At 38.1% G+C, this 22,700-nt stretch overlaps 1 protein-coding gene across 3 annotated transcripts in view; it reads right to left on the bottom strand.

Annotated features, from left to right (window-relative positions):
- Nucleotides 1-22,700, bottom strand: part of VRK1 (VRK serine/threonine kinase 1) — a 78,154-nt gene that overhangs the window by 46,885 nt on the left and 8,569 nt on the right. For 2 of the 3 annotated variants that reach the window (XM_036839720.1, XM_036839702.1), the window contains exon 2: nt 5,855-5,942. The exons of the other annotated variant lie outside the window; for it this stretch is intronic. In XM_036839720.1, coding sequence (XP_036695615.1) covers nt 5,855 — 1 coding nt within the window. In that variant the 5' untranslated portion in view covers nt 5,856-5,942. The remainder of the gene's footprint in view (nt 1-5,854; nt 5,943-22,700) is intronic. 3 annotated transcript variants of the gene reach the window in all.

The raw sequence follows: 22,700 nt of genomic DNA, 5'->3' as shown, positions 1-22,700 counted from the left end.
GACAAGCTTAGCATAGCATTCACGGAGAGCAGTGTTTTACCGCGAAAAGAGCACAGGACTATAATGAAAAGACCTAGATTCGAGTGTAGGTGTGAGGCCAGTTTTGGGTTATCTCGATCAAGCCACTTCTCTCTGGGCTTTAAGTGCCCTTCGACGTAACTTACTTCACTGAGTGAAGGAAGGGTGGGTGAGGAATGGTGACCAGCAAGGCTAGCAAGCTGTAGCGTAAGGGCCAAGTTCTTGGGCAAGGGTATGAACTCAGCGGCCCAGAAAAAAAGGAAGTAACCACTTAAGACTGAAGAAAAGAAAGCATGAACCAGACTGTGTGTGTGTGTGGTGTGTGTGATTTCAAACTCTCAGATTAATCTATTAATTGAAAAAGATTTAAAACAAATAGTTTTTAGGATCCTATAGTTCCCTAAAACTGTATTAGAGATACAGTAAAGAGGGTGATAAGAGTTGTAAGGTAGCCAGCAACATTTGAAATGGCTATTCAGCTGAAAGATGTCTGTTAAGATCCGACAATTTACATAAGTAGTTTGGTTTTGAGCCTAGATATTCTAAATACATACATACTACATTAGATTGGAAATTTTTTAAGCAAATATCCACCCGTATCACTCCACATACACAAACTCCATTTATGCAAATGCTCTTTATTAATTTATTGGGGATTTTTAAATTTAACTTTTTCCTACAGAATACTGATGCATCTTCATTGTCTAAATCTTCTCTAAGTTAACAAAAGAATCTTCAAAATGAATGTGTCCGTTATTTCTTCATATCAACTAATTCTCTTAATGTTTGTAATCATCATAAAACTTTCCTGAATGGAATTTCAGTTGTAACCATGACAGCCCAGACTCAAAACACCAAAAAAGGTGACTTTTAAAGCTGCAGTAGATTGAGTAAAAGAAATAACTAAGACACACAGTACTTCCAAATACTAAAATGAATGCCTTCTAAATTTTATCTAGCTTTATCAAATCATCAGAGTAATCTCCTATTTGATGATTTCCTTATTGTAAGAAGGAACTGTCTTCCTTATTAAGACAGTTTAAATGCTTTAATTCAAGAAGACTTTCCTGAACTTAAAAAAAAAAAAAGTGAAACCCCAAAGTGAAAGATCACACCACATACTAATCAACCCAGAATGACCAACACTGAGACACAGCCTAGTCTAGTAAAATCACTGAACTTAATAGTAAAAGAAAATATTCTTTGTGCATGCAGGTCAAAAAAAGATAGTTTGTAAGGAAAGTAAAATCATATTGTCATCACTTTGACAGCAATATTTTATGCCAGAAAAAAAAAGGAAGTAACATATTTAAGACTCAAGGAAAGAAAACCTGAACCAAAGAGTCTACACTCAGTTAAATTTCAAATCTAAAGACTTCAAAGTGTTATCAACATGGAAAAGGGAAAAGGGAATAAGAATCTACTAGAGAACAAGCCTCAGATATCTAAAATGACTAAAGAAAAGCCACTATAAGAACTGACAGTGAGCAGTAAATAGATACTTATTTGTAGAACTGAGTTTCAACAAGGGTTATAAAGGAGAGGCTAGAATAGATAATGGGTATATGTTCTGACAATGTGGACACAGTACAATCGCAAAAAATGGGAAAACATGCAAAAAAAAAAATCAACTTTCCAGTAATCATATTGTGGTGATACTTAGTTTTGTTAACTACAGCTATTGTGGTCACAGATGTGGAATAATGCAAATGAATAATTATGTGATGTTTTAATTCTATCATCACTGTGTCCTTAAAAATCAGGATTCAGATATGGAAGAAAAAGGATGCAGCTGAAAGAAGAGGTAGGATTATATTTGGAAGTATTTCTTTAATTCAGAAGGTACTTTATCTTTTACAGAAAGAATATATATACATACACACACACCCCTTTGTATTTCCTAGCCCCATTCACAAAAAAAAGCTTAGAAACAATAAACAACCCAGTAGCAATGAGCATCCCTAGTACCCAAACGGTATTCCTGAAATACCATTTCCTGTTAAAAGAAACCAGGTTCCTTGAAGAAAGGACTGATTCCAGGTCTGGAGCTGGAAATGTACAAGATAAACCTGGAACACCTCGTCATTTCTAGACGTCAAGGAAGCTATCAAAAACTACTAGAGTTATGTCAAATATGTCTAAGGAATCAACTTGAAAGATGTTCCCACTACCAAAGATGAGCCAATTTGAGTCAATAAATATAACCATAATGGACTGAAACACACAAAATGGGTAAATCCAAGAGTTCATAATAGTAAGAAAACTTAAGTGGTCACCTCTAGAGGATAACAGGAAACCGCTCAATTTTGAAAACCGGTAAATAAAGGGAAAGAATCCAGCATCTGTCCTTTCTTTCTTACATGAATTGTACCACTGGGTAACCAAATAGAAGATGAAGAGAAATTTCTCCTTATAGAAAAATTTCAGCTAATAAGTGAGTAAGAATGGTTTTAGCTTAATGCTAATTCCACCTCCTAATGCATTAATGGATCCAGACATTGAGCAACGATAGCTACTAACATCACAATATGAGATATCCAGACATTATATGCCTCCTGATAAAAAAACACGCCACTACCCATAAAGTTATCCTGCGAAATAAGAAATAAAAAATAAACGGATCCTGAATCTGATTTAGCCTATCAATTCACAGGATATGAAGGGAACAGAAGAACATGATAAACTGTGACACAGGAATGTAATCAGCAAACTCCTAACTGTGGGAAGCACTACAGTGCATATAACACCATTTCTTCAACAAATAAAGGGGGAAGAAGAAGAGATGAGGGAGAAGAAAACTAGATTTAAAAACACTTAAAACAACATATCTAACAAAATCTGGCAAATCTAAACCACAGTGTTTAGGGATGCACATTTGAGTGCTAAAACTATAAAGAAAAGAAAACGATTACCATAAAAGCTAGAACTTACTTTGGGGGAGCATAAGAAAGTTGTGATTAGGATGGGGCACATGGTGGGTTCAGTAATATCTCTTGACATAGGTGGTGGTTATAAAAGTACCTTCTAATTCATTCAGTCTATATTTGCTTAATAAGATTTTCTGTACTGTGAAATACTTTATGGTTTTTAAACATTAAAAAATTACTGCTCCTATAATTAACAATCCCCAAAGGATCAAAATTGGAAATCTTTTCATACTCCATGAGCTTGTGCAATCACACACATCCAAAAAAAAAAGAAAGTCTCCAAAGTAAAATCTGTACTTCATTTCCTGTGAACTATTAGTAGCCTTTTGCTTTTTTATTTATAGGCACTTCTTATATATTCTATATATATTAAACAAATTAGCTCTTTACATTGCAAATACTTTTTCCAATTTATTTATCTTTTAATACTGTTTATTTTTAGCTTTTGGGTTTTATGTCATCCTTAGAAAGACCTCTCCCAGTCAAATTTCTTTTTTCAAACGTCTCCATGTTTTCCTTTAGTTATTTTACAGTTTCATAAAATTTCTTGGTAAATTTTTTATCTGTCTACACTTATATTGGTATAAGATATGAGGTCGGAATCCAGTTTTTTTTTTTTTCCTTTTAGTCAGCCTTCCATACACATTAGGGAGATCCACAAGTGTTTGAGGAACTGAAATGTATCAAACCAACCCAAGTAAACTAAGTACAGAAAAAGTTCATATAAACTGTTACAATGTAGGTCCTCGATTACCTTTCTTTGGAATGGAATGGAATGTTGGTTTACTAATTACTATTTGAAACTAACTTTATGCTTGGGTTAAAACTTCCCTCACACTTCTATCTACTCCACATGAATGTGAAGAAGTCACTGAAATATACTCTGCTGCTCTGGTAGAAAGGGGCCGCTACAACACAAAATTTTCTTTAAAATGCCCCTAAATGAAACTCCCTTCCTCCCTTTCCACAAGTGGCTTCTTGCGGAAAAAAGATGCGGAGGCCTCCCTTCTGCCAGCCCTACAATCTTAGGCTGGCCACGGACAATCGACAGCCGTGTCAGTGCTCAGAGGCTGGCTTCTGCTGGATGCAAGGGGGTGGCAATGGCAGTGGATTAATAAATAAGCATTTCGTCAATAACTCATCTTTTAAAATGTAGAGAGACACAAAAGACTTAAACAAATGCAGCTGGAACACCACATAGTTATGCAGGTTAATTTAACATGATAACCACCCTTTAAAAAAACATACTACCTGATTAAGGTTATGATTCTTAGAGTGTGCTGCTGGATTCTATTTACTAATATTTTATTTAGGAATAAAATTGATATTCATAAGTAAGACTGGTCTGTAGTTTTCTTTTTTCTAACATATTTATTTGTTTTGATATCAATATTATGCTCACTTCATAAAAACACTTTTGAAGTTTTTCTTCTCTTACCACAATATAAAGAGTTTAAACAGCATTTGAATTACCTATTCCTTAAAAGTTGTGAATATCTCAACTCTGAAAGCCTGACAATACTGAGTGTTGGTAAGGATGTGGAGCAAATGGAGTTCTCATACATGGGCCAATGTTTCAGCCATTCTGAAAATCTGTTTTGCAGTAGCTGCTACCTGACCCAACAATTCCTCTTCTATGTACATACCTGAGAGAAATGAAAACATGTCCACCAAAAGGATTAACAGCAGCTTTACTCAAAATAGCGAAACACTGGAAACCCCCATGTCCATCAACAGGAAAATGGACATAATAAAATAGATGAACCTCCCAATGCTATGTTGAAAAAAGAAGCCAGACACAAGACGAGACATTCGTGATTCCATTGCACTAATCTGTGACAACAGCAGTCAAATAGCAGAAACCACTGCGGGGAGGAAATGACTATGAGTTGGAAGAAGAAGGTTTCTGGGGATCTGGTCATGTTCCATACCCCAGTCTGGGGGATATCTAAACTGTATGTTCACGTCACTTATGATTTATTTCATTCTATTTCTTCATTTATGTAAAATTAACACAGTAAATTACGCAAACCTTAAGTGTTGTAACAGGGTCCAATCAGGAGAAAAAAAAAAATGCACAAGTAACTTAAACAAGAACACTTAATATAAAAAACTATTAATTTCTAAAAGGTGGTTGACTATTAAAAGGGGTAAAAGAGAACTCTAAGGAATAGAAAAGGCAGGGAGCAGATACTATCTACAAGGTTAAGGGAGAGAACACAGAAATGAACTCTTCACTGGAAAGGCTGTGGCTACAGCCCACCGGGGGGCAGAGTTCTCTGGGGTGCCAGCTGGTCCACAGGAATCCACCCGCTGGGGTCCTGGGGGAAGCAAGATACTGCCTACCAGGGTACTAAAGAAAAGTCACAGAGAGTAAGCACGCTGGCATCCATACCTTAAGAGAGAGAGAAAAAAAAAAGCACGCTACAACAGCAAGAGAAGCCCCTTCCCCACTCTGCCTGGCAGTGTCTGTCCCTCACCCTCTACTGACTAACCTAACCTTGTGCCGGAGAGGAAAACATGTTTACAGGGTCTAGTTCAAGTATCACCAACAGATCAAAAAAAAGTGTATTTGGAGTTGAGAAGCAATAAATTGATAACCTGCACAAATGTATACACAGGTTGACAAATGTTTGCACATGCATACACACTTGAGCGCCAACCACCCTGATCAAGATACAGAACATTTCATCATGCCATCAAGTGTCCTAGGGCCCTTTTCTGCCAACACCCACTCCTGTTCTTCCCAACAAAGGCCACTGGTTGTGCCCCTCGGGGTGGGCCACTTCCTTTGGAGAACCCTACTCTGCCAGTTTTGTCTGAGATGGGTCTCAGACCTGAGAGGGCCACCTTTCAGCATCCTCCCACAACCCTATCTGACCTTCACTGCACTTGGCAGCCCCTCTTACTTTCTGGTTCAGAGTAAAAGAAGTCTCCGAGTTTCAGAGAATATGAAATCGATGTGTCTCAATCTCCTTGTTCCTTTTCAGAGGATTTCTGAAAAGAAGAAAGGAGAATTATTTAAAACCAGAAGTCCTTGCTCAAAAACTGTAATAAATAACATGACCATAAACATTTACCTCAGTAAAGAACTTAAAATACTCATTGGAATTAAACGATTGCTTTAGTACATTATAGGTTTCTCCTAATAATGAAACCAATACCTACATTAAGGTTTCTATTAAAGAATAAAATGGAGGGCACAAACCTCTACCAAATTAAATCTTTCTGCATAATTTCTGCCCAGCTGGAGCAAAGCAGGTTATGACGGCCAATCCAACAGAGAGATTTCAAGCAAAAGAAAGTTTACCATCACTGACCATTACATAAACTGACCACTTCTTTTCCCACTGATATTAAATGAAATTCAGATGCAAGTGAAAAGCACATGAAAATGCAAATCAACACTGCCCTTTACTGAAACCACTCGCTGGTATATCCCATATTAGCATATTCACCAAAATTTAATTGTAAACAGAGTAATTATGGTACTGAAGTTATTAAATACACAAAGCAAGCTTGGAACTATACATATTCAAATAGAATTTCAGTGGCAGATCAACTTTTATATCTGAAACAATACCCTAATTAATAGTCAGCTCTGGTAATAAAATGGTCCTCTGTTTTTCAGATAACATTCCAAAAAAAGTTCTGCTCTGAATATTAAAAGTTTTGTGAAAAGAGTCTTAAAATTCCAATAGCTATATTTATCACAATATGGTACTGTATTTAGACAACTGGCATTTTCCAAGTCCTGGATTCAAGTTTGGAATATTTTTTTTTAATCTTCTGCTGAGGAGAGAAAAAAGCTTGAATGAATCAAATAATGCCACTTACACTTAATGAGCTCTATGAATTCATCATACCCAAACTGGGAAATTACAATGCTGTATAATCCTGTCACATACTGGATGACTAGTCATAAATTTTCCCTAAAACAGGTATGCACGTAAGTTCCTTTGAGGGGGTCATATATTTTTATGAAATTTTCTTTAAAGTCATAAGCTTCTCTGATGTTTTAAAACTGTATAGAGACACAGTGATTCAAGGATAATTTTCACCATGCCATTAACATGGTACCAGCATATTCTCAGCTGCACTCTTTGTAGTAGAAAGCACTTTCTCACCCTCCCCTATCTACACTTGGTGAAATCTTTTCCATATGCAAAGATCTAGCTCTTCTCTCTTTTTTTTTTTAACATCTTTATTGGAGTATAATTGCTTTACAATGGTGTTAGTTTCTGCTTTATAACAAAGTGAATCAGTTATACATATACATATATCCCCATATCTCTTCCCTCTTGCATCTCCCTCCCTCCCACCCTCCCTATCCCACCCCTCTAGGTGGTCACAAAGCACCGAGCTGATCTCCCTGTGCTATGCGGCTGCTTCCCAAAAAAAATGCTCATGAAGAACCTAGGGGCAAGACGGGAATAAAGGTGCAGACCTACTAGAGAATGGACTTGAGGATACGGGGAGAGGGAAGGGTAAGCTGGGACAAAGTGAGAGAGTGGCACGGACATATATACACTACCAAACGTAAGATCTAGCTCTTCTGCAGTCAGATAGGACCTCTGAAGCTTCAGCACTGTTCTTACCTCTTACTGCATTTGATAAATGTTCCCTGTAAGTTTATGAGCTCACTAGGTAAGAGAGCTGTCTTACAATACACTGCACTTGGTAGGATTTCAATAAATGCGTAAAATTATACAGCAGAAAGGTTAAGTTTCTTTTCCTCAAGTACCTGACATCTAACTTTATCCTTAATATATAATGCCATTCCTTTTAAAAGCCCAGCAATTGAAATCCATGTTGAACCCTATTTATTCTCCTCAAAACTGTAATTCCCCCTCCTAACTCATAACTCTCAACAGATGACCTCATCTGCTGTTTTAGAGAAAAAAGCCACAAACTTCAAGTGGGAATTCCTTTTATCTTTCCGAGACTCAAACCTACAAACCACCTGCACCCACTTCAGGCCTAACTTTACATCCATTCTATCCTCCTTCTGTGATCACAGTTTAGGGAAGCCCCCCTCCTCCATCAAACATCAGCTCCTTCTTCACCTGCATCCCATCCCCCGCAACGTCCTGACATAAACTATTAATTAACCCCTCTGTCAAATATTCAACATCTCCCTCAACTAGATCCTTCCCATCAGCTTTTAAATATGCTCATGGCTTGCCCATTGGAAAAAAAAAAAAATGTTTTTTAATCCCCCTCCACTATCATCCTAACTTTCTCCTCCCTTTCAGTACCAAAGCTGTACTTATGAACGCGTCCTTTCTCCTCACTCTCCCCACAACTCACTCCATCTGGACTCTCCTTTCACAGGTCCACTCAAACTACTCTTGCTCAGGGCACTAAACCCGACAACCTGACGAATCATCTCATTGGCTCCGCTCATTTCCCAGCAGTGCTCAACACTGTTGTTAATTCTTTCTTTCTTGAAACATTCTCTTCCTTTTGCTTTCACAATACAACACTCCACTGGTTTTCACTCTACTGTTTCCGGCCACTCACAGTCTAGGTATTTTGGGAGACACAACAGTGAGTAACAGCTCGTTCTTTCAAGGATTTTGTCCCACTTTTTGATGTATAGTTTTCCAGGATTGTATCATGCTAAAAATGCAGACCATCGTACATGGTCTTACACCAAATACATCAAAATACACATTCTATAAGAATAAATTACATAAAAGAAAAACATGCCATTAAATAAAATTAAGACCTCTGGAAATAAAATTAATAGCTTTAAAATTAAGATGGAGGCATATACAGAAAATATAATTGATTGATAGGAATATTCCTTTAAGCTAACAGATCTGAAAAGAGTTGAGTGTCGAAGAGATATGTGCACACCCATGTTTAGAGCAGCACTATTCACAACCACCAAAATGTGGAAGCAACCTAGGTGTCTGCCCACGGGTAAATGGATAAACAAAATGTGGTACAGATGTACAACACAGTATTATGCACCTTAAAAAGGAAGGAAATTCTGACTCATGTTATAACATGGAGGTACAAATACAAGTGGTATTATTTCAAAGATTGTTCTTATACATGCTAATTACATAAATCTACTTGTTTTCACAGCAGTAAATAAAGGTTAACTGTGAATTATGTGAACTTATGAAGAAGAGTAATGATTTTTTCATTCATTCACTCAGCAAACATTTATTGATAATCTGCCACAGGCCAAGCACTTGTTCTAGGCACTAGCTATACTTCAAGGAACAAAACAAAGGTCCTACCTTTTGACACTTATATTCTAGAAGAGACAGATAATAAAAGCTAACATAATGGGTAAGTTTCAGAGAATGGGTAATATTTTAGAGAATGCAGATGCTATGTTTCAAAAAAGAAGAAAGTAGAGCAGGTTAGGGGGAGGGGATAGAGGATGGGGAGTGCAAGGTGACCGGGGGCAGGATGCAGTATTAACGGAGAGGTCATGGTCAGCCCCACTGAGGAGGTGAGATCTGAGCAAAGATGGGAAGGAGGCCACGTGAGTATCTGGGGCAGATATCCTAGGCAGAGGGATGAGTGGTGCAAAGACCCTAAGTTAGGAGCGTGCCCCGCAACCAGAGAAGAGTAAGGATGCCAGTGTCCTGGTGTGGACTGAGCAAGGGGAAAGAAGGAGGAGAAGTCAGAGAGGGAACACGGGAGCAACAGATCAAGTGGAGCCCCGGGAGCCTCCATAAGGACTCTGACTTTAGCAAAAGGGTAAACATAATATTTGGAACGGGTTTATACTTGCATTTTAATTCACAGTCCTTCAAATGAATCAAAATGAAGTCAAAATGAATCAAAATGAAAATCATACTCTGAACACTCAAGAAGAATTCTCCCACTGACCAATTTCTCACCAAAATTTTTACTTTTTTTTATATTTCTGGCTAACGTGTATTATTCCATCCTCAAAATCCATTTCATCTATAGGTTAAACTTGATATCATGATTACCAAAATCTTAACTGCCACTGTCACTAAAGTCACCTCAAGGTAGGAATGGTTTTATAATGGATCAACTTCCATTTCTCAAAAGTACAGGATAGGACTAGGCCCTGTTCTCCCTTTAACTTTAAGTTATTTGGTAGTGCTACTAGATTAGATGGTTGCAACTTTTTGACAAGAAATATAAAACTTTTACCATTCTATGCCTCCTTTTAAATTTAAAATAAAAAATATACTCAATCCCACAGAATTCTATATTATTACAATTCACAGTGTCCGTTTCATTAATTCATTTACTCAACAAATATTTATTGAGCACATACTCTGTGCCAGGAACTGTCTAGAAGATGGGAATAAAGCAGTGAACAAATCAGACAAAAATCTCTGCCCTCGTTGAGCTAATACTTTGTTTAGGAGAGACAGATAATTTTTTTCAAAATTAAAACATGAGCTACGCCCAATGGTAATAAGTGCTAAAGGAAAAAAATAATAAAGCAGGGACAAGGGTGGGGGGGGCAGAGATGAAACCGAAAAGATGATCTGGTAAAGCCTCACAAGAAAGTGACATTTAAGCAAAGATGTGTAAATAAAGTGAGTGAAGTCAGCCATGCAGTGATCTAGAGGAAGAGCACCCCACACTGAGGCAGCAGCAAGTGCAAAGGCCTAAGGCCAGGACATGCCCAGCCTGTCCTAGCAGCAGCAAGGTGGCTGGTGCATCTGGCAGAGAATGAGCCCGGGGAGAACACTAGCTGGTGTCAGAGACATAAAAGGGCAAGGCGTGGCCAACACGTCCAACATGCAGGCCCCTGTAAGGACACTGACTTTGAATCTAAGTGAGATGGGAAATCGTGGGAAGGTTTGGAGCAGAGAAGTGGCATGCTCTGACTTAGGTTTTCAAAGGATCACTCTGGTTGATGCGTCAAACAGACTGGAAGGGGGCAAGGCAGAAACAGCTACCAGTTATTACAATGGTGTTGCTACTGGAATAACCGCTGACTGCATTCATCCTTACTGACTAGTAAGGATGTCAATTTTTTACAAACTGAACTGATTTTAAGCCGCTAAAGAGAGGAGTACAGAAGAACATAAGAGGTTTTTTAAACGTTTTTTAACTTTACACAAGCTACTCACCCCCAGAAAAACAAGTCTACAGTGCCAAGTAGAAACAATCAATATTAGTGACAGATGGTCTAGGAAACATGCTGATCATCTCATATTCTAGATTTTCTAAGTTCTATCTTTATGGCAATTTAGTTCACCAGGAAATTAAACATTTGAACTCATTTATTCCAAAGGCATTTATAAAACACCTCCAGAATATGTGCTGGAAACTGTGCTAGGGACTGGAAATACAAACACAAACAAAACGCAACCTTTGGCTTCAAGAAGCTGCACTTAGCTTCATGCAAAAACACCATCACACAGTTATGATTTAATATTATACCATCAGCTTCAAACAAGGGTCAATAAAAAGCCCTCCAGGTAAAGAATGTTTCTGAATCCTCTGATAAAACTATTTATTAAAGACAATGAGCAGTTGTACACATCAACTCTATTTGTTTCAGGGTGGGAAAAAAGTGCCTCTTCCTGTGATGCAAGTTTTTAAGATATTAAGAGCTATGAAACTCCTGTTTCCCCTTTTTCAGTGAGTGCCTGGAAGTTCAGGGCAAAAGTATAAACTCGATTACGTAACTACGCATTGTCAGAGGCAGTAACTCTCGATCCTGGCTATACATCACAGGTACCAGCGGAACGCTGAAACAGTCAAGGCCCTACTCCACAAGAGCCCCAGCATCTTCTATTTTAATCCTGCACAGGGGGTTGTGATACACAGCCTGGACCACTGGTCTAGATACAGTCATCCCTCAGTATTCTCAGGGGACTGGTTCCTAGACCCCCTTGGGTACCAAAATCCACTCAAGTCCCTTATATAAAATGGCAGAGTATTTGCACATATTCTACGCATATCCTTCCACATACTTTAAATCCTAACTAGATTACTTATAATACCTAACACAATGTAAATGCTATGTAAATAACTGTCCATGTGGCAAATACAAGTTTTGCTTTTTGGAATTTTCTGGAAATTTTTTCTCAAGTATTTTTGATCTGCAGTTAGCTGAATTCACAGTTGATTGAACCTGTGGATGCAGAACCCACAGATATAGAGGCCAACTGTATTCTGGTACATCTTCCTTTCTTCATTAAGTCATTCATTTTCAATGTAAGGGCTCTATTACATACAACTCTATTGTATTAGAGGATTTTAGAAGTTGGGTAAAAAATATAAAATAGTGAATGAACAATTCAGAAGGATCCCCCCAAAAAAACACCCTTTTCCCATCCCATCATATCCCAGGCCAAAAACATTTATTCATATTTCAAACTTATTTGAAAATAAGAAGTAATTACAGGGCTTCCCTGGTGGCACAGTGGTTAAGAATCCACCTGCCAATGCAGGGGACATGGGTTCGAGCCCTGGTCCGGGAAGATCCCACTCGCCACGAAGCAACTAAGTCCGTGTGCCACAACTACCGAGCCTGCACTCTAGAGCCCGCGAGCCACAACTACTGAAGCCCGCGTGCCTAGAGCCCGTGCTCTGCAACAAGAGAAGCCACTGCAACGAGAAGCCTGCACACCGCAACGTACAGTAGCCCCCGCTCGCCGCAACTAGAGAAAAGCCTGCGTGCGGCAACGGAGACCCAACGCAGCCAAAAATAAATAAATTAAATAAATAAATTTTTTTAAAAAAGAAGTAATTACATATTTTGGTGTAAATGGCTTCCTGCCAATCTACAGTAAGTCAAAGAATAAAATCAAATAGGAGATAATCAGTCAATAAAGAACTTCATCGCCTCTTTTGCTAAATTACATTGTGAACAATTTGAAAGCAATACATCTAAGGACGGTCCTCTTACAAATGAGCCAGCTAATCAGAAGTTGATTAATGCATTGGATTAGTGCTAAGAAATCATATGAAAAATAAAATACAGAATCTTGAGTTTATATAGCCACTTCGCAACAATACACAGGGCCTTCTTCACATATTTACTTCATTTTGTCCCCACAAATCCTACAGTTGAGACAGAACTATAAAGATGACCACAGGAATAAAAGTAGAGTTACTACCAATACCATTTAACACAAACAACTGAGACACAGGAAGGTTAACTCTGAGTTCTGTTAGGGACACCCAATCAGTCCCCTGGTTTCACTCAGAGAACCAGGCATATCAATAAAAGTATGAAAAATATTCACAGCTGTATGGTACCCTTAGTAACACTAACAAAATAAGAGTCAAATGTAATACAACAAACCATGAGAATTTAGAAGTGAACCTCCAGAGATAATGATCCCATCAATTCATAGATTTATTTCTGAAAAACATTAAGCTAAACTCAAACTGTGATACAATCTTTAGAAGCAATTGTCACGCTAGTCATGTTTTCACACCTAAGCTGGAAAAAACTAGGTGAAGACTCAAACTTCTAACTTGGAAAAATACAGTAGATATCTTCACAGGAGAAAAATTTCTTCCTAGTCAGATTTTTTAAACTTGTATTAAAAAAATGATTAACATTAGATTATAAAAAGTTTTGGTATAGTGAATAAAATGTTTAAAATACAGTATCAAATGTACTTCTTCAACTTTTATTTCCTTTAAATGATTTCCAAAAGTTCTAAACGAGGAAGACTAACTGCAGAATTAATTTTTAACTGAGAACACGTAGTATGGTACAATTTCAAACACAGTCTCAAGATACCTCACTGCCACCACTTCCCCCCAAAAAGGAACGATTTCATGAAGTTTTTGCTGTGCGCTTCTTCTGACTTTTGATGCAGTGATTAAAAGATCCATCCACGGAGTCCTAACAGGTCTCCACGAACCAACCATGAAGAAGACACTACAGTAATATTTAGAAAACTTCCTGCTCTGCCCAGGCAAAGGCATCAAATCTAAGAGAAGAACAAGCTTGAAGATGCCGACCTCAAAGGGAGGTGGGTGCCTGGCTCCTTGACCCATAAGCCCTACAAAAAGAGATAAAAGGAACGCTTTTTTTTTTTTTAATTAAATTTATTTATTATTTATTTTTGGCTGCGCTGGGTCTTTGTTGCTGCGTGCGGGCTTTCTCTAGTTGTGGTGAGCGGGGGCTACTCTTTGTTGCAGTGCATGGGCCTCTCATTGCAGTGGCTTCTCTTGTTGCAGAGCACGGGCTCTAGGCGCACGGGCTTCAGTAGTTGTGGCACGCGGGCTCAGTAGTTGTGGCCTGCAGGCTCTAGAGCGCAGGCTCAGTAGTTGTGGTGCACAGGCTTAGTTGCTCCGCGGCATGTGGGATCTTCCCGGACCAGGGCTCAAACCCGTGTCCCCTGCACTGGCAGGCGGATTCTTAACCACTGCGCCACCAGGGAAGTCCCGGAACACTTCTTTATGTAAAGCAATTACAGGAACTTTTCTAAAATTAGAAATTTTGAACTATATTGCTAATATTTTTTATAACATTTAGCGCACTTTGACAATCTTGTAAATGACAGATTTCCCATTAGTTCTCCTATTTGGGTGGGGGGGGGGTGTTGCAAAATTAACTACCAAACGTTGCTCGTGGTTAATTCTCCGGGTGTTCAGTATTAAATCTCCGCAAGATAGCTACTGAACAACATCTTTCCTTATATATTCTTGCAGCAAGGCTCAAAGGAAGACTATTTCTAAATATTCTAAAGGAAATTAGGATGACCAAATAATCAAAGTAAATCAGAAGAGTACTACAGACATTAAAAAATTCTGCATGAAAACATAAAAGAACTTCGCAGAATCTCAGAAACAAGAAGGGTTTTCTAAGCAACACACAAAATAAAACACATAAGGCCTAAAGAAAACTGATAAATTCGACAAAAATTCTCCACAGGTTAAAAAATACCATAAACAAATTCAAAAGACAAATAAAAAATACCTACAGGACATATGACAAAAGGCTAATTTTCTCAGTACATATTAAAGAATCCTTTAAATTATAAGAAAAAAAAGACAGAAGCCCAACAGAAAAATGGGAAAGTGACACAGAGAGGCAAATTCATGGAAAAAGAAATACAAATGACCTAAAAATAAAACCTTATTAGAGAAATTTTCAAATGCATACAAAGTAGAGAAGTGATATAATGAACTCCCATGTACACATCACCCAGTTTCAACAATTATCCACACATCGCCCGTTTGTTTCCTCTGTATAAACAATCCACTAGCCCCTTCCAAGATTAGTTCAAAGCTCACCTCAAACATATCATTTCATATGTAAATTTTTCTAACAGGGACTTTTTAAAAATACACTCACCATATATCATTGTCACACCTAATAATATTAACAATTCCTTAATATCACCTAATAAAGTGTTCAAATCTCCCCAACTTTTTTTTAAAAAAGTCTTAAGAGTTGATTTTTTAGTCACTGTAACTAGCTGATGTGTCTTTGAATCTCTTTAATGGACAAGTGCCACCTCTCTCTTTTATTTTTTTTCCTTCCCCTTGTCATTTGTCCTGTAAAATTTCCCACACTTTGAATTTTGCTGATTATCTTAAAATTGTCACGTAACCTTTTCTCCTGTATTTTTTGTTACTGCAGTTGCTCAAAGTGTCCTATCTCTGGTGTCTGCCCTTCAGCAATAGACCACCAGGAACAAACCTTCAGTTAAGTAAGTTGGGAGAACACACACCACAGGAACAGTGGGGCATCTCTTAAGAGAATGTTGTAAAGAATCTATGATAGGATTTGGGCTTTGGTTGGGTAATTTGGGGGAGGGCTAGGGAAGCAGGAATTTCTCTAGTTTCTCTTGGATGCGGTTAGAAAGTGGGGTAACTCTATGTTGGGTATCTCAATAAATCTTATCTGAGGGGAGACTAGAACCAAGATAAAGCGGTAACTGGTAAAGAAGCTGCGGTCACTCATTCTGGCCAAGTATTTTGTGGGTGGCAGCAACCTTGCTTTTGTTTGTGCTCTGTCTCATTTTTCCGTGCTCTCAGAGAAACTTTAAGGCATTCTGTGAGATTGTCTATGTTTAAATGGAGAACAGCGTGGCCTAGCGGTGACACCAGGCCAGCTTCTGAGTGCCAGGGCCGCCCTTCTCCTTTTTCTTTTGCACTAGACAATGAAGCCCTTCAAGTTGACCACCATGTCCCTCTTACTCGACCCCAATAGTGCTGGATATTTTCCTTGCCTCACAACCGTGGACAGGTAAGTTAACAGGGCCAAGATTCAAAAAATATGTATGGCAAGTGTAATTTTTGCAAAAATGCCGTTTTTGCTAATTAACTTCCAAGTATTGAGAGTGTGCATACTGCAGAATCATTTGCAAAATGAAACGTCTTAAGGTGGTAAAATATTTGCTTTAATGACTAATAATGTAAATGTCATAAAAAGAGTATAAAAGACAAAACAGAGACATATTCAATGTTACTATAAATACACAGCCTAACTATTAAATAAAAAGAAGGATGACTTCCAATGATCAAGAGGACAAAATAATTAAATAAATAACTGATGTAAAGCTCTTCAGAAAAAAGTTTTTAGTTGTTGTTTTACTAATACAAAATGTTGACAAAAATTCAGATGAAAAACCTTGATGTGATAAACCACTGCAGAATATATGAAAAAAGTTAAGAAAATAATGTATAAAAATAGTACCATTATGAGACTACAAAAGGATCTATTCCAATAACTAGCAGATGTACATTTTCCCGTCTAAGGTATTCCACAGTTATGTGTTTTGCCAATGGAGGCTGCTGCCAAGAGAATGCAAAAGGGCTTGAGAATACTCTCAACCCTCCTGCTCATTATAGAAAGAATGAATGGGCCCTGAACAAAACGGAAGAAAAACAAAGGAAGGAAAACCAAGGAAAAACATGTTTCTAGTTGAAAATAAATCAAAGTGAACATTAAAAGGTTACTGAACTCAATAATAAAAAGGCAACCCAATTTAAAAATGGACAAAGGATCTGAATAGACACTTCTCAAAACAGATAAACAACTGGCCGATAAGCACACAAAAATATGCTCGACCTCACTGGTCATTAAGAGACATAAAGATCAAAACCGCAAAGAGATACCACTTCACACACGCTACCATGGGTATAAACAAAAAGACAGAAAACCACAAGTACTGGGGAAGATTTGGAGAGATCTTCATTGCTACTGAAAATGTAAAATGGTGCAGTCACTTTGGAAAACAGTTTGGCAGTTCCTAAAAAAAAGTTAAACACAGAGTTACCACATGACCCAGCAATTCCACTGGTACGTATATTCTCAAGAGAAATGAAAACGTATGTCCACACAAAAACTTGTGCATAAATGTTCACAGACAGCAGCATTACTCATAATAGTCCAAAAGTGGAAACAACTCAAATGTCCTTCGACGGATGAGTGGATAAATAAAATGTGACATACCCACACGCTGGGATTTTATTCAGCAATAAAAAGAAACGAAGCACTGATTCATGCTACAACATGGATGAACCTTAAAAACATACTAAGTGAAAGAAGCTAGTCACAAAAGACCGCATATTGTATGACTCCAATTATGTAAAATTTCGAGAATAGGTAAATTTATAGAGACAAAAGCGGATAAGTCGTTTCTTAGGGCTCTGGGGGCCGGGGGGCAGTGGGTGATGGCAGAAAATGGAGAGTGACTGCTACTTGGTAGGGGAGTTCTCTCAGGGTTGATGAAAATATTCTAAAATTAGATTATGGCTACAGTCCTGTGAATATACTAACACTGAACAATACCTTTTAAATGAGTGAACTGTATGATAAACGAACTGTATCTCAATAAAGCTTATTTTTTAAAAAAAGATTAATGAGAGGGGAAAATGTGATATCAATGACAAAGGAAGGAACAATAGCTATCCTGAAGTTATGACATTCTGTGTAAAGAAACTATACCTTCTGAAAGAAGGGTAGAAATCACCCCAACGCAGGCTACTAAGAACACAGAGGAACCAGCAAAGGGTGCACTTTGTCATGTTGCCAGTGTGGTTCACGGACTACTCCACTGAAGAGCACAAGTACAGCATGCAGCCACGTGGAGGATATGCCACTTTGCAGAGCACACATGCAACGTGAGAGAGAACTCACTGAGACTAGAACTCATTTGATCATGAATGACTTCTGCTGATTCCTGAAACTCTGCATTGTTATCTGTGATTCTCAGAAGTTCAAGCAGGAAACTGAAGGAAAGGATAAGCGAAATGAATAGTACATGTATATGACATTCAAAAATGGAATTGGTGTCCTGAGCCATGGCTTACTAAAACAGAACGATGAGCTCCTGGCAAGGGACAGAGAAGATCAGAAGAACATGTGCGGGGGCGAGGACTTGCCACCGTGATCAAGAAAGCTCTTTCATCAGTAGCTTAGATGACAATCTAGATGGCATACTCATCATCACTGGTGATAACATACAGCTGGGAGAGATCAAGAACACATCAGATAACAGAAACGAGTTCCAAGAAGATTCTGCTAGGCCTAAATAAAACTGTAAACTAGGGAGAATAATCTAACAAACTAGAGCCAGGATGAAAATCAGAAAACATTTCATTCAAATCCTTCATTTTGCAGGTGAAGCTGAGGCCACAAGGGTTTAATAACATGCCCAAGTTCAGAAGGTGCATTAAAGGTAGATTAAGGCTGAGAATACAGGGACCCTAACTCCCAGTCTGGTGTTCACCTGACCCAGTGCTACCTGCTACTACTCGTATAGGTAAGCATATGGGGAAAAAGGGAACCTTGACCCTTACCTCACAACACACAAAAATCAACTCCTGAAAACTGAGACCTAAATGTGAAAGGTAAGATGATAAAACGTCTTGAAGATAACATAAGAAAATATCTTCATGACCACAGAGCAGCAAAAACTTTTTAAACAAGACACAGAAAACACTAGCCATAAAGGAAAAGATGGGTAAACTGAAATTGATTAAAATTTAGAATTTCAGTTCATCAACAAGACACAAGAGTGAAATGGCAAGTCATAGATGGAAAGAGATTTTTACAATTCATATTTTCAACAAAGGATTCATATCCAGAATATACAAAACTCCAACATTTCAATAAGAAAAAAGACAACCCAGTTTGTTAAAAATGGGCAAAAGCCTTGGAACAGGCACTTTACAACACAGGATACCTAAAAGGCTAATAGCATATGAAAACGTGCTCAAGTCACTAGTTATCAGGGAAATGCCAATTAAACCACAATGAAATCAACACAACCACAGAATGGTTAAAAAAATTTTTTTTAATGTTTAAATGACAGTACCAAGTGGAAGTGAAGTTGCAGAGCAATGGGAACTCTCAGTTTGCTGGTAGGAATATGAACTGGGACAATCATTTTGGACAATTGTTTGGGAGTAACTACCTATTAAAGCTAAAGATACATATGCACTATGACTCGCAACTCTGCTCTTAGATCTACACTCGACTAAAATGAATATATATATGAAGCAAGAGATATGAACAAGAATGTTTACAGCAGCATTATTCATTAACTGCTCCAAAGTAGAAACTATTCAAATATCCATCTACAACAGAATGGATCAATTGTGGTCCATAATTTGTGGTGGTTTTTAAAAATGGTCACAAATTTTTTGACACACCTTCCATAAAGATGTGAGGTCTAAGTTCCTTCCCCTTGAATCCAGGCAGGCTTGTGTCTATTTCAACCAATAGAGTATAGTGGAAGTGATGTTATGTGACTTCCGAGGATGAGTCACTCTCGGGAAGCTTCCTCTGGGAACCCAGCCAACGTGCTTGAAGAGCCAAAGCCTCGTGGAGAATCTGCAACCAGGGCACAGCCACCTTTATAGCAACCACTATACTAGTGATAAGGTGATAAAACTTAGTCCCAAAACAGAAGAGGAAGAATATGCACTGAAGAAGATAAATATAACACCAACCTAGGGCCCTACACATGCAATGTCCAATTTAAGCTTGGTTTCTTATTACAAGGGCCCAGAATGAGGATGCAGGAGCTCATCTCCAAATTGTTGCGATTTTATCCAATACCAGAGAGACTGTGCTCACTGGACATTTCCTAAACCTCCTCTCCTTCTCAAAGGAATCTCTGCTTCTGGAAACAAACATTGACCTTCCTCTGGTTATATATGATCATCAACCCCATTACAGCCTTTTCAGCAGCAAAATCTGAACACTATCCAAACAGTCCACCATGGACTCAAAAGTGGCAAAGAAGCAAAGCAAGTTTCAAGTAGAAGTTTCTGATTCCATTCAAACTGTTTTAGATATACCACTGGAAAAATAAAATAGCCACTTTCAAAAAAAAAAAACAAAAAAACAAATTAGGTGCTCTGATCAACAATCCTAGATGAGGACTTCCCTGGTGGCGCAGTGGTTAAGAGTCCACCTGCCAATGCAGGGGACACGGGTTCAAGCCCTGGTCCGGGAAGATCCCACATGCCGCGGAGCAACTAAGCCCATGCGCCACAACTACTGAGCTTGTGCTCTAGAGCCCACGAGCCACAACTACTGAGCCCACGTGCCTCAACTACTGAAGCCTGCGCGCCTAGAGGCCGTGCTCCACAACAAGAGAAGCCACCGCAATGAGAAGTCCGTGCAGCAACGAAGAGCCAACGCAGCCAAAAATAAATAAATAAATGTATAAAAAATAAAAAATTAATATGGTTGTTGTTTAACCCCAACTAAGTTTGGAGTGCTATGTTATGTAGTAATCAATAACCAAAACTAATGTATTATGCAATAATAGAAACCAGAACTACAGAGCTGTTAAAAAAAAAACACATACACACACAACATACTATATGCAACAACATGGATGAATCTCAGATACGATGTTGAATAAAAGAAGCCTGGTTAAAAGGAGTACATAATATAATTCCATGTACATATAAGTTCAAAACCAGGCAAAACTAAGCTATAGTTATAGAAGTCAGACGAGTGGTTTCCAGGGTGGGAATAATTACTAGAAAGGGACACAATAGAGACTTCTGGAGTGCTAGAATAGCAAATGTCTTGATCTTGGTGGTAATTATAGTGTGTTCACTATGTTAAAAAAAAAGAAAAAAAAATCATTGAGCTAGCTAAGATTTATGCACTCTTTCCACTATGTATTTTTTTGAATCAGTAGAACTTGGTAACCTAACAGTTAAGGGTATGAAGGCAAAATAAAGAATGACTCTAAGTTTTCAGGCATAATTGACTAGGTAATGCCATTAACTGAACAGTTAAACCATGGGGCAAATAAAAACAGAAGCAGAAAGCAGAGACAATGTCCTATTCATTTTGTATTCAAGTACCTACCCCAGTACTCAACACACAGTCACTCTGGCTTCCAAGATACTCTTCTCATTTCCATCCTACCTTTCTGCCCACCCCTTCCTGGTCTCCTTTGTTGCCTCCTTTGTGTCCAGCTGCCTCTTAATATTGGGATTCCTCAGGCTTCCGTCCCCAGTTCCCCTTTCATAGACGTGCACACGCACAAACACACACACCTTTCTCCTGTATTTTCAATTTCATTTGACAGCATCTCATCACCTACTTGTTCTTTTGAACTAGAAACTTCACAGTTGACCAAGAATTGGGATTGCAATTAGCTAAATTAAAAAAGAAAAATTTAACAGGATAAACATAAGTTCTCATGCTTGAGCACCAAAACTAATGCATAAAAACAGAATGAAGAAGATATGGCTTAAACAGATCTAGGGGTTTAATTCAACTCTAGGTTCAACTATGATGTGGTTATCAAAAGGATATAGCTGATAATAAAAATGTAGTATGTAGAAGAAAGGCAATATTTTTTCCTAGCCTAATAGAAGAAAAGTGTTGTATCTAAAACAAGAGATGCAACTCAATTTTTTACTAATCAAGCCCTGCCTGGAGTACTGCATTCAATTTTAAGCAGTACAGTTTAAACAGGGGATTAAATCAAAGGAAAGTCACCAATGTGGTGAAGTGACATGAAATCATGCCTTGTAAGGAACAGTTAATGAACTAGATGGAGGTGTTTCAACTCAAAAAGACTAAGGAGACTAGATGACGGTCTTTGAGTATTTGAAAAACCATTACGTGGAACAGGAATTCAGCTTGTCCTACGTGTCTCCAAAAGACAGGATTGGGTGGGAGAAATAAGAAAGTAGACTTCCACTCAATCTAAGAAAGAACTTACTAACAGTCAAAACTTTATTAAGAACAGGGACAATTTTGCCTCCCTGGCCAGGGATGCTAAACACCCAACAATTCAGAGAACAGTCCCCTACAACAAAGAACAACCCATCTAAAATGTCACCAGTCACATGGTTGAAAAACCCTGTTATAGAAGTAGTGAGCTCCCTGTCCTCGGAGGCATTCCATTATAGACCAGACAATGTGATGATATCCAATACATGACTTTCAAGAATGGAGGGAAATGAGTGGAATAAAGATTTTCTGTTTTGATAACTTTCCAGAGAAAAATACCCTCAGGCATGTTACAGTGATGATGATAAACACTTACTGAACACGTACAGTGGACCAGACATGATACCACGTGATTCACTGTACATATTTCACAGGTCATTCTCAAAACCACCTATGAAATAGCTACTATTTCACCTTGATGTGACGGTAAAATTAGGTTGCCCTGATATCATACAGCTGTCAATCTTTGAACTCAGATCTACCTGATTCCAATTACGTACATCACTGTCCCAACCATAAATACTAATGACTTCAAAGCTTTCGTACTCTAGAAAACAAATGAAACAGCACATATTCTAGAAGTATCAGGACAATGTCTGAACAGGTTT

This window comes from Balaenoptera musculus, chromosome 2, assembly GCF_009873245.2.
Source record: "Balaenoptera musculus isolate JJ_BM4_2016_0621 chromosome 2, mBalMus1.pri.v3, whole genome shotgun sequence".
NCBI lineage: Eukaryota > Metazoa > Chordata > Mammalia > Artiodactyla > Balaenopteridae > Balaenoptera > Balaenoptera musculus.
The sequence above is the reverse complement of the archived record's forward strand: the minus strand, read 5'-3'. Positions and strand labels throughout refer to the sequence as shown.